At 38.8% G+C, this 17,517-nt stretch overlaps 2 protein-coding genes across 2 annotated transcripts in view; one reads left to right on the top strand and one right to left on the bottom strand.

Moving 5' to 3' along the window:
- Positions 1–6,283, top strand: part of anxa3b (annexin A3b) — a 6,951-nt gene extending 668 nt beyond the window's left edge. The window contains exons 4-14 of the mRNA XM_061734307.1: positions 165–252; positions 410–504; positions 593–706; positions 885–975; positions 1,484–1,563; positions 1,996–2,052; positions 2,382–2,475; positions 3,523–3,618; positions 3,748–3,806; positions 5,376–5,498; positions 5,657–6,283. Coding sequence (XP_061590291.1) covers positions 165–252; positions 410–504; positions 593–706; positions 885–975; positions 1,484–1,563; positions 1,996–2,052; positions 2,382–2,475; positions 3,523–3,618; positions 3,748–3,806; positions 5,376–5,498; positions 5,657–5,716 — 957 coding nt within the window. The 3' untranslated portion in view covers positions 5,717–6,283. The remainder of the gene's footprint in view (positions 1–164; positions 253–409; positions 505–592; positions 707–884; positions 976–1,483; positions 1,564–1,995; positions 2,053–2,381; positions 2,476–3,522; positions 3,619–3,747; positions 3,807–5,375; positions 5,499–5,656) is intronic.
- Positions 5,973–17,260, bottom strand: rcl1 (RNA terminal phosphate cyclase-like 1). The gene is made up of 9 exons (XM_061734306.1): positions 17,079–17,260; positions 16,113–16,184; positions 15,113–15,288; positions 14,136–14,210; positions 13,905–14,029; positions 11,164–11,289; positions 10,902–11,058; positions 6,842–6,945; positions 5,973–6,142 (listed from the first exon to the last, which is right to left on the bottom strand). The coding sequence occupies exons 1-9, from the start codon at positions 17,206–17,208 to the stop codon at positions 5,989–5,991; spliced, it is 1,119 nt and encodes a 372-aa protein (XP_061590290.1). The 5' UTR covers positions 17,209–17,260; the 3' UTR covers positions 5,973–5,988.
- Positions 17,261–17,517: the final 257 nt, after the last annotated feature.

Genomic DNA, 17,517 nt, shown 5'->3' with positions numbered 1-17,517 from the left:
TTACCATTATCACTTAATGAAGATTGTTAATGCTTGAATATATACCATTAAGATGGTGCCATTTCTAAAGCATCAAAACAAATGATATGCTCTCGAGCACATGCCCAGTGTATGTGTGTTTTTTTATTATTATTATTGTTGATGAGTTTGTTTCTGTCTGCCAGTCTAATACAAGAGGAACTATAAAGGAAAAGGCAGGTTTCAAAGTGGAAGAAGACGTGTCTGCGCTGAAGAATGCCATTGAGGGTCTTGGTAAGCTAATAAGTACACTATATAACAATTAAGTAAGTAAATAACTCTATTTCACTTGTTGTTTTGATGGTATGCAATGCAAAAGATCATACATGTTTTTACTACTTTATTTCTAAGGATGTAAAAACGCAGTGTTGCTTTTCTTCCTCTATCATAGGTACAACAGAAAAGACACTCGTCGACGTGCTGACCCAAAGAAGTAATGCTCAGCGTCAGCTCATCGCCAAGGCCTATGAGAAAGCCACAGGCAGGGTACTTGAAATGACTTACTAATAAATGTAATTTGTCATTTTGTTGTAAACAGATACACTGATTAGAGTTTTTTGTGTTCCTCAATTAGACATTAGTAGGCGACCTGGAGGGTGATACTCATGGAGACTTTGAGGACTTGCTGGTTGCCTTGATAACACCTCCTGCTCTCTATGACTGTCATGAAGTCACTGGAGCAATAAAGGTGAGATTTATGGAATAATGACCAACCAGATAGCATCTTGTATGAATCTGAACTGGTGTCTGGGGCGTTCTTTTGTAAACTGTGTTGGCCGGTATACTTAAGTGTTTTAAATGGTAATTATAAAAAAAATTAATGATTTCACTTAACAGATCTGGTTAATATAACCTTTCACAAACAGGGTTCCGGCACCACTGAGAGTACACTCACAGAAATCTTTGCTTCGAGATCCAACAGGCAGATCAAAGCCATGTCTGAAGCATACCTGGAAGGTAGGAAACTTTAACTCAGAGCTGATTTAGCTTCTGAAACTTCTTTGAAATAATCTGCAACTCTTTGTGATGTAATGTGACCGGTTTCGTCACCCGCGATGCACCACTGAGAGGCATCGCGGGTCCTTCCTCCCCGCTGTCATCAGACTTTACAACCAGGCCTGCTCTCAGTAGCCAACGGACAATAACTTGTGCAATAACATAAGATGTGCAATATCATATGTGCAATATCTGCCATTCTACCTCACACACACTCTACCTGCTTTTGTTTGCACTGTCTCTTTTCTTTCAATCTCCTGTATATACTGCTCATATTTCTGTAATTATACATATTTTATATATATTTTTTACTTTTTAGTCTCTTTTTACCCCTCCCCTGCATGTGTGTGCTAAGTGTACTGCTGCCAACAAAATAAGTTTCCCCACTGAGGGAGAAAATAAAGGATTATCTTCTCTTATCTTATCTTATGTGTGTAGCATATTACTCTATTCTGCTCTCATTTTCAAGAGACTGGAAGATTGATGATTCATGATCTGAAGAGTGACGTAGCTGGTGATTATGGCAAAGCGCTCCTGACCTTGGCTGAGGTACTATACATTGCACTGAAATAGTGCTGTGGAAATGCTATCCAAAACAATGAGAATGAAATGTATTGTTGGCGCAGTCATATGATATCTCAAACACCTTTATTTATTCATATCCACAAAGTCAATAAAACGAAAAATCTCAGTAAGAATTATTTCATATTCATTTTCTAAGTCATTAGCTGGTAACAAAGTCTTGAAATTCAGTATATTATACTAATTCATTAGTTTGAGGGGTTAATAGTGAAGACAACTATTTTCAAACAGACTGTAATTATAATTGTATTACAGTTAGTCACATTATCTATCTAAAATGGATTATGGTGGGATTCAGGATATTAGATTCAGAGTATGAGATTAATCTGTGAGGAAATTCTAAATGTAATTGTCTATTAATTTTTCATGATAATCTATGATCTTCTGTCATCCTCACAGGGGAAGAGAGATGAGACCACCAGTGTGGATGCTGCCAAAGCTAAAGCAGATGCTAAGGTGCCAATGCTTTTTACATTTGATCCGTTTCACTCGTCATTTCATTGGGAACAGTGTCTCCACAAGACCCGTCGCTCATTAAAGCTTAATTTTAGTACTTTATACAAACATTGTAAATAGTGCAAAGGCTTTATTGTCAGACAGACACAGTAGTTAGTCATTTTTAGCTCGGTTTTTACTTGATGGGCATTTGTCACCTAACTGACTGATGCATGTATGGACCTGCTCTCAGTGTAAATTTGATATATAACCTCGTCCCGCTTTTAGTGAAGTCTCCTGTGCCGGCATATTTGACTGCTACTATGTGTGTCTGCACTTATTTCACACAGGCGTTGTATGAAGCAGGAGAGAAGAAGTGGGGGACAGATGAAGACAAGTTTATTGACATCCTCTGCACCAGGAGTGTTCCTCAGCTCGGCCAAAGTGAGTTGGCTGTAGCTGCCGATATTTTTAATGTATTTAAAAATAGTAATAAATCAATATTAAGATGTTTACAGTAATGTTAGCAGCTCTATGAAGATACTAGGGAGTAGTAATGCTATGAAGTATGCACGAATGTCAGTACCCTGTCATGCTAACAATGTTAATGACAATATGTTGATTGTGGGTGAAGTCAAATAGTCATTTTTGCTCAAGAAGGAAATTAAGTGAAATTACCAGGAAGCATTTAAGTGCTGGTCGATTTTTCTAAGATGCTAAAGAAAGAAGCTTCAAAACTTTGCTTAGTGTCAATACTGTAGACCTACATGACAACTAAATGTCATATGCTCTGCAAAATGCAAATTAAAATAGAGCATAACGGTTTGTAAATCTCATAAACCAATATTTTTATTTGATGTTTCTCAAAGTGTATTTTATATATATATATATATATATATATATATATATATATATATATATATACATATACATACACACACACATTTTAGAGGAATCTGAAGAAATCTCTGCACATGAGACAATGCTGAAAATCTGTCTTGTATTGCAATGGACTTCTGGTTGTCAGATTTCCCTGCAACACATTTGATTTAAATTCAACTGTATTGCTCAAAAACACTTCCAGAAATGACTGTGAAATAACCAATCAAAAAAGAAGCTGTATGGGAACAACAGGAGCTACATTTACTCCCATCCATTACAAAAAAATGTGTCTAATCTCTTTTATAGCACTAAATGTTCAGTATGTTATTACTACTTGCCTTTTGGATATCAGGGATATCTGAAACACAGTACACAGGATTCATATCAAAATATTTCAAATAAAAGCCAAATTTGAATCTATTAATTCATAATAGAAGCCAGGTCAGGGGATCATCAACATCATATTGGTGTTTTGGTATTGGTATTGGTGCCTATTTTGACCAACCAGCAGTAGCCAAACCTTGCCACAGCAAGAATGCCGGAATTAAAAAAAGATGGAAAAAAAACTCCTAATAATGTCGCACTCAAATCTCACTTTTACTCTGGTAGCTCTGGTGGAGTACAAGAATATCAGTAAGACAACTCTGCAGGAAAGCATTGAGAGTGAGATGTCTGGAGATCTGGAGAAACTCCTCGTGGCTGTTGGTAAGAAAAATACATTCTTGTCAGTTTGCTTTTGATTCTTACATGTTACTTACAAGTACTTTTTTTTTATCTTTGCCTCCACCTAAGACTGATTCAACATATAAATATCTAATTTTTTTCTCTGTCTAGTCAAGTGTGTGAAGAGCGTTCCTGCATACTTCGCGGAGAGGCTTTTCAAGAGCATGAAGGTAAAATTAACAATTTGTCCTTAACTTGGAGGTTCAGCACAACAAGCATGTCTGTGATGGGAAGAAAGTGTTTCCCATACTTGATGAAAACAAAACTGCTGAGACCTCAGAATATAGCCTTGGCCAACTACAGGTGCAGACTAGTGTTCTGCCCAAACAAAGATTAGCGGTGGGAACACCAATGTTTTGTCTACTACAATGTATCATCCGCTACGCTTCAAAATCAGTATGTTCCTGTTTCATCGTCATTCTGGATCGAGACGCCTGATGTGAACCATTTCTCAAGTCTTATTCTTGGTAACTTAGACACTCAGTTTTCAGTCCAGTTATTCACCTAGTTGGAAACAACATATTAAAGAGGTTCAGCAGTTTTTTCCATAACAATGTCAATGAAATCAACATTGTTAGGTTGGATCGTATCCCTTCTATCCACAGCTGACTGTAGTGATCATCGCTGGTGTGGAAGGGAATGTTAAGCCATGCTTTTATTGCTGCAGCTTTGACTTCTAACATGTCAGTGTTCAATTGTCCAAACCAACTGGGACTCTGCAGACGCACACATGATTCTGTTTGTTGTATCTTTTACGGTAGCTGTGTTAATGGTTGCTTTAAAGTAAACATTTCCTTTCTTTTCTATTTTTCTTCCAAAAAAAAAAGAAAATGGAAATGCTGACAATAATACTAACAAAAACGTCCGCTCCCAATACAGAAAGATTATTTCCAGCAACAATCACCTGAGATCTGGTTAATCTTTGAAACAGGCAAAACAAGGGGCGTCACTCTGCCATGTTTTGTTAAAGCTTTGTTTAAGATGCAATGTTTTAAAGTAAATTTAGCTAAAATGGTTAAAGTGCTAGCTTCTGAAGTGGGGTGTATATATTTACCAACATTGTGTTCGTTTTTTGCCTTGTGTGTTAACGAAAACAGTTGTGTGCAGATACCCACTTGCCAAAGTTTCTGCATTGATCATTTTACTTTAGTGTTGGGGGGGGGGGGGGGGGGGGGATTCTTGAGGCCCTAGTTTTATGTCACATGTGGATGGTTATGTAATCTGTTACTTCCAAGTACTACAAACCTTCCTGCGTTAATTCCTGCTGCCCCATCTGCAATCACGACACAAACAAAAGCCAGGTACTGGGGTACTGGATACTCGTGCAACTCAGTAGATTCAAAAAAACAATCCCATTTTGTCCTCAGCAGCTCTCCAGGTTCTTCATTTGAGATATTTGTGAAACATTGTCCATCTCAATTCAGAAAAAACAACATTGAAACCTACTCCCCCATACTCTATTCTACTCCTCAGCTTCTGTGAATTTTGAGTATTAGTAATACCCAGAATAAGACCCTAAATTCAAACAGGCGTCCATAATACTGAGACTTATGAAAGCTCCCATTTGTATACCACTTTCCCATTGTCATAGTAATCATAAGGTAGACTTAAAATGTACAGTATATCATTTGTGTTCCATAGTATCCAAACTATATGCTAACAATGCCAACATAGAAACACAAAAGTGGACTTTTGTTTGTTTCATTGTGGATCAATGATCATATTTGCTCTTCATTCAGGGTGCAGGGACCACGGAGTCAACGCTGACCAGGATACTCGTCAATCGCTCTGAAATTGATTTGTTGGACATCAGAGCAGAATACAAAAAGATGTTTGGATGTTCCCTCTACTCCCACCTGGAGGTCAGTTTACAAGCTTGCAGAGTCATACTCTATTATTATTGTATTATTTCTATCGATGCCTCTTGTTTTGCACTATCCCCTTTGCTGCTGTACACTGCGAATTTCCCTGCTGTGGGACTAATAAAGGAATTCCTGCTTTTATGTTCTCATTTGTACAGGCCGAGGTGTCTGGTAGCTATGGTGACGCCCTGAAGCAGCTGTGTGGCCAAGAGGACTAATTCCCGCGTTGTGACGTTCAGCTTTTCACCAAAGAAGATGGAACAGGCTAGCTGCCATCCATCCCAATAATAATAATAAATTGATTTAAATACTGATGCCTTATAATGTGAAATTCCAGTAATATACAGTAGCTTTTGTGTTCAAAATGTTGTTTTTACAACCTGTAAAACATCCATTAAAAATATGCATATCAAACTTTGATAAAAAAAAATGCATTTTACTTGGTGTGAATAAAAACTCAATGACATCACAGCATTGATATAAAAATATTTTATTTAATAGTTTTGTTAATATTGCTGTATCCAACTCCAACACAGGTCATCAGTATTTTGTCTCCACCCTTCCTCTCATCTTCTAAAGGCTTCTGGATCTCAATGTTGAACATAACTTGGAAGGCATCTCTGATGTGTCTGAGGAATGCAGTCCTGGAGAGAGATGGGAGATGGTTTTATTTTTATGCATGCTTTTTTTTTTGCGTATAATCTTGCTTTGTGTTTCAAGTATCACAATCCTAAAACCGATATGCAACATATTACACCCAAATAAAATCATGGAGCCCCACAGCAACAGACCCCAAGTCTCTGTCTGAAGTGACTGCGATAAAAACACACACATATTTTTCAGTCTTAGACATTACCTGTGTAAAAGGAAGACTGATCTGAGATGGCACTGCCAATCTTCAGTTATCATAGTACTGTACTTGAGAACGACACAGCACCGGTACCATGATAACTGAAAATGGACAGTTCATAGTTCACTCCTTACTCAGGACTGATTGGAAAAAGATGCTCATGTGAGGTTTACCATCCGGCCATAACATTTCTGATATGGAAGCTAATTTGCATTTTCACTTTGCAAAATATACCACACAGTCTTTGTCACTGCAGTCGTGCTCTCGCAACAAACCGTAGAAACTGCAGTTGCTTGTGTGCTGTAAACATTAAATCCAAGTTACGTGGGGAGAAAATCATGCTAGACACAGGAAAAGAGCAGTAGTAACTGGAAGAGAGGAGAAACAAGTCACCCAACTAAATACAAGACTGAGGCCATGTTACATTTGTCCTCCGTGAGCAAGCATATGAATGGTCCATCTGTTAGTCGAGTGCTGAATGACGGTGGCTTACGTGTATGGTGAAAGGGGTCCGAGCAGAACCTTTGACACATCCTGTTGGCCAAGGGTCATCAGGAGCAGCGCCAGGCTCTGATTGGTTGAATCCACACAGCCACCCTATAACAGTGAAATGATCATGGTTTCCAGTATTTAAAAAAAAAAAAAACACAACAACAAAGTGCGTCATAGAGGGGGAGATGTTTAGAAGAGAAAAACACAGACCAACTCTGTGACTGACCATCTTAGGTCCTGATTCAAAAGACAAAATGCAACTTTTACCCTTGAAGACAAAATAAAAACAAAATTCACTTTGAATTTAACAATTTTCACGAAAAACGTCCACCATTAATCTGTTGTAGGCCTACAGCTTAAAATAATCACCATATTGCATTGTGGATCTGATCTCACAACGTACTCGTGTGGGCCAGAAATGCAGTAATCTGGCAACACAGTGGCTCGTCAGCAGAATAATGATTCAATTACATAACTGAATTCATAGTGGAACTATGGCAACACTGTTTATATTGTTGAGTCTGGGTTTAACTAAATTCCCTCCACAGCTGCATGCGTCTCATCAGCAAGCTTCGTAAGCCCCAAAACACGTCCTGAGGTTCAACTTATATGACCTTGATAAAACAACATTACTATGAGGTTTCAAAATTATTAGCAGTAAAACAGGACTTTTTTTTTTTAAATAAGAAAAAACAGCACCAGTAAAAAAAACAATAAAAAATAAAAAAAACAATACATCTGTTACCTTTTGAGAAACTTGTGTCCAAGACCCTTAACTTAAATAAATAAAATAATAAAAATTGATCGATCCAAAAAAAAAAAACTATCTTCTATCAGGCTCAGATTTTTCCACTTGACTGTATTACAGACATGTAGTAACAACTCTCAGCAGCTACTTTCAACCCATCACTTTGAGGCAGCCAAGATGCCCTAAGAGACCAGCCGCCACCGCAAAGCCTTGCCTGATGACAAGGCTTCGTGGAAAAGTCCCTTGAATCCTATGAACGAAGAGTTATCTCCTCGAACAAAGCCAAAAGAACAACACAGCTTTAAAATGCCTAAACCCCAGAAGTTTTAACAGGGAAATAAATTCATACGAACAAGGTATTCAATACAAAAATAAAGAGAATTATGCATTTTACATGCATTTGTTTTGCTACAACCAATTAAATGGATTTAAAGTAAGAGATTTCTCCTTGGAATCCAAGTTGACATCAGTGTTAATAACCACTGATTATTAAAACAACAAATCCCCAGAAAATAAAGCTAAAGCGTTAAACCTTAAGCACTTACATGGGCTCCTGTAACTGGTTGACTCTGCTTCACAAACAAGATGTCCATGGTGCAGCTTTGGTTGACTACTAGAAAACTGTACTCATTAACCATAAAACAAACAAAATCACACACAGAAAGCTCCCATACATGTCCTTAAATATAAAATCCTCCACATTTCTCCGCGTACACATGCCTTCTATTCTAGTGCTATCTCGCTTGAATGTTGCAGTTGCTCTGTCCTCCAGCTGCCGTTGTGTATTAAAATAAGCAGTTATTCAAATATTGAGTATCCAGGCTTGGCTGATGAGACTACCTTCCCCTCATGGAAGCCCATCGTATTAAAAACCAGGGACAAAAACGTAATAAGTAAGGATTTCTGAACTCACCACCATCTAAGTCAGCTAAAGAGAAATGTTAGCTCCGCTCCGTTGGTTGGCGTTAAGAAGAATGATCAACAATATTCCTCTTTCAGAGTTAATCAGCACTACCCTGACCAGCTAACTGGACTCACATGGCTTCGATGAGAGGGCTGAGAGGCAGACACATGTGGAGGCGCACTGAACACACAGAATCTCATTGTACATATTCTGTTGAAGTTGCTTGTTTTACCTGTGTGACCATGTGAGGATCTGTGCCCACAGTAATACACAGCAAAATAAAAATAAAAAAATGTGATCACAGCTACAATATAAGTGGAAAGACTGATTCATGAAACATTTTGCACGCCCTCTCCCAGGTGGGTGAGAATTATTTTTTAAATAAGTTTAAATTTCACATTTTTCAATGTACAAAACACTTCAGCAGATTCGACTTCTCAGCCTAAACATTTGTACATCCCAGAGATTAAATGGATTATGTACATGACCTGACCAGTGGATTATGAACATCTGAACATTGTTACTTAAATCTGAGCCGATTTAAATATGAAAAAAAAAATCTAAGTCGATATTCATCCCAAATATTTTAAAAACGCACATTTTAGTTGCATCACTCAGGCCCAGTCCCCTGTCCGACAAACTACTTCAATATTGAATTAATTCTCCTTAACTGCCTTCATCCAACAAATAAGGATACACCCCATGAAACTGGAGAAAATGCATCAAAAGTGCATGTACCCTCCATCTCCTCTACATTGTGGCTCTGCCCACAAATGGCTTTTGCACTGACTTGCAGACAAGGTTCATTCCCCAGAAAAGAAGGGATACAAGGAGAGCAACTGTTGAATGAAGGGATACTAATATGATCTGGTCATGCATGTCAGACATTCCCTGAGAATTCCACTTTTCCCAATCCTGGAACAGACTGCATATTCTTCAGCATTAGATTAGCCTTCAGTAATAAAAGCTTTAACCAAGCATCGGAGAGTTAAGACCAAATGTAACTGTAAAAAACCACCACGACAAATTGCAAACTACAAATGGTAATAAATAAAAAAAGCCCTACAACATATTGAGTGTCACCAGCTTATGCAATCACAGAACGTTTGCAGGAAATGTGCAACACTACCTCCACAAAACCACCAGCAACTGAGTGATTACCAAATGTCTTACTGATGTTGGGCTTTGAACTAAATGGGTGCCACGTCTTTGCTGATAAACATTGATTAAATCTCCTTCCACCAGATCCACGTCTTGTCACATAAAGCAGCGTTATTACCCGTTTTAAAGCTGTGGTTTTGGAATTACAAAATGCTGCTTCTGACTCCAAGTCACAAGGAGACATTACTCCCATGCCATTAGGTTCTTTAGTTTATGGTTCTAAGTTTTGACGATTTACCATGTGATATGAAAAACCAGAAAACTTCCATGTTAGGAATATCTTCCTTCCATTTCGTTTTGGACTGGTAAAAGCTGTCACAAGCATAGCATTTCTAGGAACCGTTTAACCATTAGCACTGGTATTGTTTAAGACATTTACTTTTTACATTTGCAACATTGTATTCCATCGTACAAAACCAAATCAAGATCGATCAACAAGTTGGACCTATTGCAAATTAATTCTGTTAATCTTTGATGTGTTGGAAAGACAGTGCAGTCAGAAAACCACTTTGAATGTTTGAACTATGCAAATGTTGCAGCACGTGGCTGGAATTTTGAATGCCATCTGCTTTATGGGTTAAGTTGTTGACAGACACTTCTCAGTTTTTCTGTAGTGTTACAGCCACAGACAGTGTATTACTTCAACATGAATACAATGTAACTGTGACTTGTTTGCAAATTCACATTTAAACAAAATGATCCTGGATAGATTTGTAATACTTTGGAAAAACATCACTCTTGGGGGGGGGGGGGGTCTAATCTAATCTAATCTACTACTAGTGGGTAAATGGCTGTGAATGCCCAACTGGGGGGTTTAATTACCCATTCATATTTTATATCTCAGACAATTATTTTGATCAACCCACAATCTTGATGTTTTAAGATCATCATCCCGTGACTTTTGAAGCATGTATCAAATTTTACATGAAAATGTAAATTTCTACTGTAAGCCTCCATTTCATATCGATTCAAACTTCAGAATGAAACAAAATAGCAAGTAGTGGAAGAGCTGCTAAAATAAACCAATAATATAATCAAAAAGACATGTCTAAAACCAAAGGTTATTGTGGCACTAGTGGCCTTTATTATGAAAATAGGTAGACAGGCTGGGACTCAAACCTACACTGCCCGCACGAGGACTGTAGCCTCTATAAATGGCGCCTGCTCAACCATCTGAGCTATCCAGGGCCCCATCTGTGTGTACTGCTTATACACTTTACTGTTTGTGTTAATATTTGAATCACTTACCCTATACACTTCTTCCAAAAGTAGTTTGGCACAATTTTTGCCAAGGGTCCCTGGTAATATGGGCTCTCCCTGTCCCTGTGGCGTGGATGACATTTCTGCACTGAGGAAGCAGCCGTTCAGTGTTTCTGCCACCAATGTCAGACCGAACCCTGGAGACCTGAAAGTCACATTTAATTATTGTCCTACCGTAACAACGCTTTGAGACAGGCTGAAACACAATATCCCACAGTCTTGGTAGCTTGAAACATGTGCAGATACTCACTTGCCAGAGTTGAGTCCTTTCATGTGGTCTGTATAGATGTAAATGTCGGGGATGAACTGGTTGAGGACACTCCTGGCAGCCTCAACAATCATGTTGCCCATCTGAGGAGATACTCGCACAGAATATCTTAACACATTAAGGATCTCCAACAAACCATTTACCAGTGGAAGTTTGTATGTTCTCTAAGTCAGTGTCTCCCAGCCTGGGGTCCAGGCCCCCCCTGGGGGGGAGCGAAACTTTGTCTGCTTTGAGGATATGCAGTTGTAAAAATTATATTTACACATGTTAAATAAATAAAAAAATCATAATAACACACCTAATGGAATACAGTAATCCAAGTCTGTATAAACCCACTTGAAAATATATTTTGGTCATTTTAAAATACTGAGTTATTTATCAGGATAAAAACTTAAAAATGTATTATTATATCATTATTATTCAACATTTAATCATACTATTACTCTGACAGGTTTTTAAAGGAAAAATGTTAAAAAAAAATTTCAGAAATATTTTTATGTCCTTGCAATTATTTTTGGTGTGCATTTTATACATTGGTGACACAAAAGGAAGGTGAGAAAAACAAAGTACAGGGTAAACCAAAGAGAAATGTATGAAAAAAACATAATTAATGTTAATTTTTTTTCAATTAAAGGTTTGTAACGAATAACTTTACTCTTTTGCTGCTAGTACGTACGGGGCGGGGGGCCCGGCTGGCTCCATTGAAAAAAGGTTGGGGACCGCTGCTCTAAGTCACTCCTGGGTGACTGAACTTCTTCCCCATCACTAAAACATTGTCCAGGCATCCTACAACAGAAACTCATTTCAGCCACCTGCAACATTATTTCAATCACTACCCACAGGTGAGGGTAGGAACATGGATCAACCTATAAGTAACAGGCCACACCTTTTGGCTCTGATCCCTGATGGCCACAACAGAGTGGTACAGGATCCACATTACCGCAGATGCTACGCCGATCTCCTCGTCAATCTCCCGCTCTGAGAACCTTGAGCTTATATTTGGAGGTGCTGATTTTCATTTCTGACACTTCACACTTGGCAGCAAACTACTACAAAGAAAGCAGAAGACCACCAGTTTACAATCTAAAGAGACTGCCCCCCCTTATCCATGTAATGTTACAGGTATGTCAACCATAACAGCCTCACAACATCCAGAGCCTCAAGGAAATCGGAGCAAATCTCATCCAACCCCTGAATCCTGCCACAATGGAGCTTTTGAAATACCTCGGGATCTCAGCTCTAATTATGACCAAACCTATTCCAGAGTACATAGATCCAGCCTCTGCTAGGGAGGATATAATGGCTTGGATTGACATAATCATCAAAACTATTCCTTCCTTGGTTCACTGACCTCCCTGGTCAAGGTGAACAGCGCCCCATAACCTCTATAGACACCTGACAGTTCCCAAAAACCTTCTCAGAGTCGACTGAAAGTCAGTCGGTCTCCATAGCTTCTCCAAACTCCCCCCACACCTGGGTTTTTGTTCTGACTGCAGTCTGACTGACTTGTCTGTACCCATCACCTGGCTCCAGAGCCCAAAACACTAGTAAGACTTGACAGCCTCCCTCACTACAGTGTCCACCTCCGGGTTCAGGGATTACCACCAATAACTTTGCGGCCACAACTTCAGTCAGTGTCCTCGGTAGTGGAGACACAACATATTTCCCATTCAGACTCAGTCAGTCATTCTCTTCCCTGAAAATGTGGTTGAAGAGCTGCCAGAGGCGGGCGTTAAAGATGTTACCAGCAAACCCTCGCTATACATTTGGGCCTCCTAGGTCTATCAGGCATCTATTCCCACCATCTGATCCAATATATAAGTAATCAGCCATCTTCACCCAAACGTCTAGAACAGGGGTCGGCAACCCAACATAATGAAAGAGCCATATTGGACCAAAAACACAAAAAACAAATATGTCTGGAGCCGCAAAAAATGAAAAGTCTTGTATAAGCCTTAGAATGAAGGCAACACATGCTGCATGTTTCTATATTAGTTAGAACTGGGGGGAGATTTATTTTCGCGAAAAATGTGAAATGTCGCGAAAAAAGTCAAAATTTCAAGTTGAAATATCGAGAAAAAAATCAGAATGTCAAGAAAAAAAGTCAAAATATCGAGAAAAAAGGGAAAAAAGTGAAGAAAAAAATTTTTTAAAAAAGAAAAAGACACGAAAAAAAGGAAAAAAAAGCCAAATATTTTTGAAAAAGCTCCAGGAGCCACTAGGGCGGGGCTAAGGAGCCGCATGCGGCTCTAGAGCCGCGGGTTGCCGACCCCTGGTCTAGAATGTCCAATGATACAATAATAAATTATCATCCTCCTGGTGTCATCTTCATAGTTTTCATTATAGACTAACTGAATAGCACAGACGTCCAACAACAGAACACTACTTGGGTTTCAGATCAGAGAGGCTGTTCCTCCCAATCACACCCTTCAGGAAACCGTCTTTACCAACACAAGCTTTAAGTCCCCCAGAAGAACAACAGAGTCCCCTTTAGGAGCACGTTCCAACCCGCCCTCCAGGTACGACACTGCTATTTGGTTTATAAGCAGCATTTTTAACATTTTATATAGGCCAAAAAGCATTGTTTATTGATTAAAATAACTGATAGTTGCAGCCCCCAAATTCTTACCATCACATACAATAGGACTTGTAAAAAGGCTTTGTTTAACACTTCTGTACCGACAGACAAACCATTAAATATGACCTCAGACTGCTAAGGATACGCCATTCCTCTGATCCTCTTGATCTTGCCAGGCTCTGTCAGTTGGACTGGCTTTATGGTTCTGTGTACAGGGCATGTGAAAACCACTTCTCCTCCCCCACCAGGTGCCATCCCTCTCTTCACCACCTGAGGGAGTACCAGCAGAAAGATAATAAATGGACATTGACATCAGTTCATGTGCTAAACAAAACCAAAGCTTCATTCTTGTCCTATGATACCACATCATCCTTACCTTAAGTTCAAACCCCTCACCATCAATCCCAAATCTCTTCATCAGAGGGAGGGCTGTGGACTTTAACAAGTCAACCTGCAAGACAGTAAAATAATGCTGACAAAAGCTGCATTTCCAAAGACTCAAAAATATTGGTTTGGTTCCAAAAAAACAAACCAAGTGAATGACTACATAATCAAACAACTTAAAGCAAAACCTGGACTTTTGTCAGGTTCTCAAACTCTGTACATCTAGCATCTCTTCTCTGCAACAAACTTACGATGCATGTGTCAAACTGTAGTTTATATTTGTTACAACTGTACTTAACTACATAGGAGTGTAAACTAAACCAGGAGGACAAAGACAGATAATCCAGAAGAGATTCCTGAGATCAATCTCTATGTCCAATAGACATAATCCATCCGCACCTCTGTTAAAAAAATACTCTATATTACCCATTCATAAACTCAATGTTTTTCACTCATGTTTATTTGTGCACAAGTTTATCAACAATAAGCAAGATCTTCCGGACACCTTTCATAATTTCTTTAGTTTTTCATCTGACTTGCATTCATACTCAACTAGACACAGTGTCAACCTACATTTACCCTTCTGTCGAACATCTTTTCATCAGTTTAATATTTCATTTAGAGGTCCTAAACTCTGGAACAATTTAGATATGTCTCTGATCCACATTGTCATTTATATCCTTCAAAAAATTGCTGAAAAAACATCTCATGTCCTAATTTTTCAATGTATTCTCTATTATGTATCCTTGTTTTGTTTTCATGTTTATAGAGTTTTCCTATGTTTGTACATTTCATTTTCTTTTTACAGTAGATGACGGGGGTGGAACTCTGTACAAGCCCTCTGGGCTTCGTTCCCTCCTTGCACTATTTTTTTAAAATTGTGCTAAATAAATAAATACAAATACAAATACAAAGATGAAGAGTATTAGTACTAGTCAGCTGTGATGTTATTTATGTGTGCATGCTCACCGTGGGGTCAGTGGGGTCATTAGTAACTCCCCTGAGAGTTGCCTTTAGAGACGTCTTCATGAAAGGAGCCAGCATGAGCAGAGCCTCCAGATAGTATCCTACGGAGCGCTGCGGGTTGCAGTCATGTTCTACAGAGCCTCCATACAACAACCCGGGCTGGTAAAACACCGTAGTACCTAATAAAGACAGTCACATGAAGATTGAGTCTGCAAGCCAGCAGATGGTACCAATAACAATGTCTATACAGAACTAATGTGAACAGACTTGTCACAAGGAATACAAGAGGCATCTGAAAGCAAGTTTTTTTCCATCATCAACCATTCGTTCTTGTTTTCTAGCATCATGGTTATAAACTGGATCAAACTATGACATGTAAATGCCACACCCAGTTTTCCAAATATATTATCTGCTTCTAAAAAGGTCTTAGTAAAGATGATGGAAAATTAGAACTACACACATGAACAGAGACCAATATCCTGACAAGGTAATGTATAGCTGGATTTTAATAACCATGATTCTTAAGTAAAAAAAAAAAAGAAAGGGACTCATCTTTTGTTTAAAAGCAACCATTAAAAAAAGAAAAGGATGCACACAAACTAAACCTAGAACCATCAACCTCGGGTACAAACTAGAAGCTTGCAGTGGATAAAAAGCCTCCAATACTGGTCCTGAGATCCATTTACTTTGATGTTTTCCTGCTCCAACAGAGCAAAGTCAAATTAGTGAATCTGCCCGTTAGATTTTCATCAAGCTCTACAGAAACTCTATGATGGCACAGTAATTGGAATCAGGTGTGCAGCAGTAAGACACGATCCAAAACAAGTCCTCACGCCCAGTATTATGAAACACTGATATGTAATATACTGAAACTTGAAATGATGCAAACTTTTATTCCTCATATGTGCAACATAGTACAATAACATACGTTCAGAGTAAACGTCTATTAGATAACCACAGAGTGCCTAAGCCAAATCTACAGTGTTCTCATTTTAACACTCACCTGTTTGGTTGATCTCTATTCTGGAGCCATTGGTGACTTTATCGAGGAGTCTGATGAAGCTTGCTTCAAAATCTGCAAAATATAAGAATGTAAAATATCTAAAATTGTCAATGCCACAGTAACTATAACTTTATCTCAAACACTTTTTGAACTAAAATGTAATATTCTTTTCCTCCATCACACAACATGTGATTTAACTGCATGGCTCTGGTGCAGGGTTGCCAACCTTTGTCCCGTATTACCGTGAGAGTCAAAAAATAGTTATAAAATGGCATTGAGCTGTTGAGTTCATACGTTTTTTTTCTGATTTACTACAACTGCAGCCTACAGTCATGGCCTTTGAGGCACAAATAGGTTTACAAGTTTTCTACAGACTTTCTGATTGCACTTTTGTTATTGGACTAGATATGTGCACTATTACAGAATGGATGTTCTGCTTTCTTTCTATTTTATATTAATGTATACAATTTTAAGTTAAAGCAGGATAGGTTTCTGTTTAAGAAAGATACTTATTTTATTCAGTTCATTTTGTTATTTTGTATTAAAGTGAATTGGTGGATAATAATTTGTTTCCCATGTGTTCATGGCATTCATAAATATGAATATAATTCAATTCAGGTTCGAGTCTGATAGTTAAAAAATCGATGCCGATGAGGTGTCCCTTATTTATTTCTCAGGGAGTTGGCAACCCTACTTTGATGTGAAGACACATAACTCACATCATCCCAGTACTATTATTTAATAAAACACATATCTCATCTTCAAAACTTCCGACGGATCTATAAACGATATTAAACGATCTACTACTATTGGGGAATATTTCCCCTCCATTCATACTTGGTACAGGTCATTCCATCCCCTCTGACTCGCGGTGATTAAACACACTCCCAACTGCGTAACAGCTAGCCCCGTTAGCACCGAGCTAACCACGACGCCACATGCGGACTAAACTCACACTAAACTCACCGCGCAGCCCCGGCTCGTCCTCTCGACACCGTATTTTGCTTATCTTAACAGATTTCCCACTCAGCGTGGATAAAACCAGCCGCTGTCGGAGGAAGTTGCAGCCGTCGTAGGATAGCCTGTTGCATGCCATGTTATTGTTGTTAGCGCCTGGCGTCACAGAGATCCACGTGTGTTTGAACAGGACGTGAGTGGGAGGGAGGCGTGCTACGGCAAGCAGCGATGGTCAGGAAAAAAAAGCGCATCGCCACAATGAGATACTAGATGGCAGCCCTGAACGGGCGTGGCGATATGCTGCTTTCCATTTACCTCGGAAGTCGGAACTCGCAACTGGGAATGACGTCACAGCCGAGTTATCAGCGTTCCAGTTACAAGTAGGTAAACAAGTTTGTAGTTCGCATATACCACATGAAAAATGTAAATTACACTATAGCAGCATATA

Source organism: Cololabis saira, chromosome 11 (assembly GCF_033807715.1).
Source record: "Cololabis saira isolate AMF1-May2022 chromosome 11, fColSai1.1, whole genome shotgun sequence".
NCBI lineage: Eukaryota > Metazoa > Chordata > Actinopteri > Beloniformes > Belonidae > Cololabis > Cololabis saira.
This window is presented reverse-complemented; position numbering and strand designations above follow the sequence as displayed.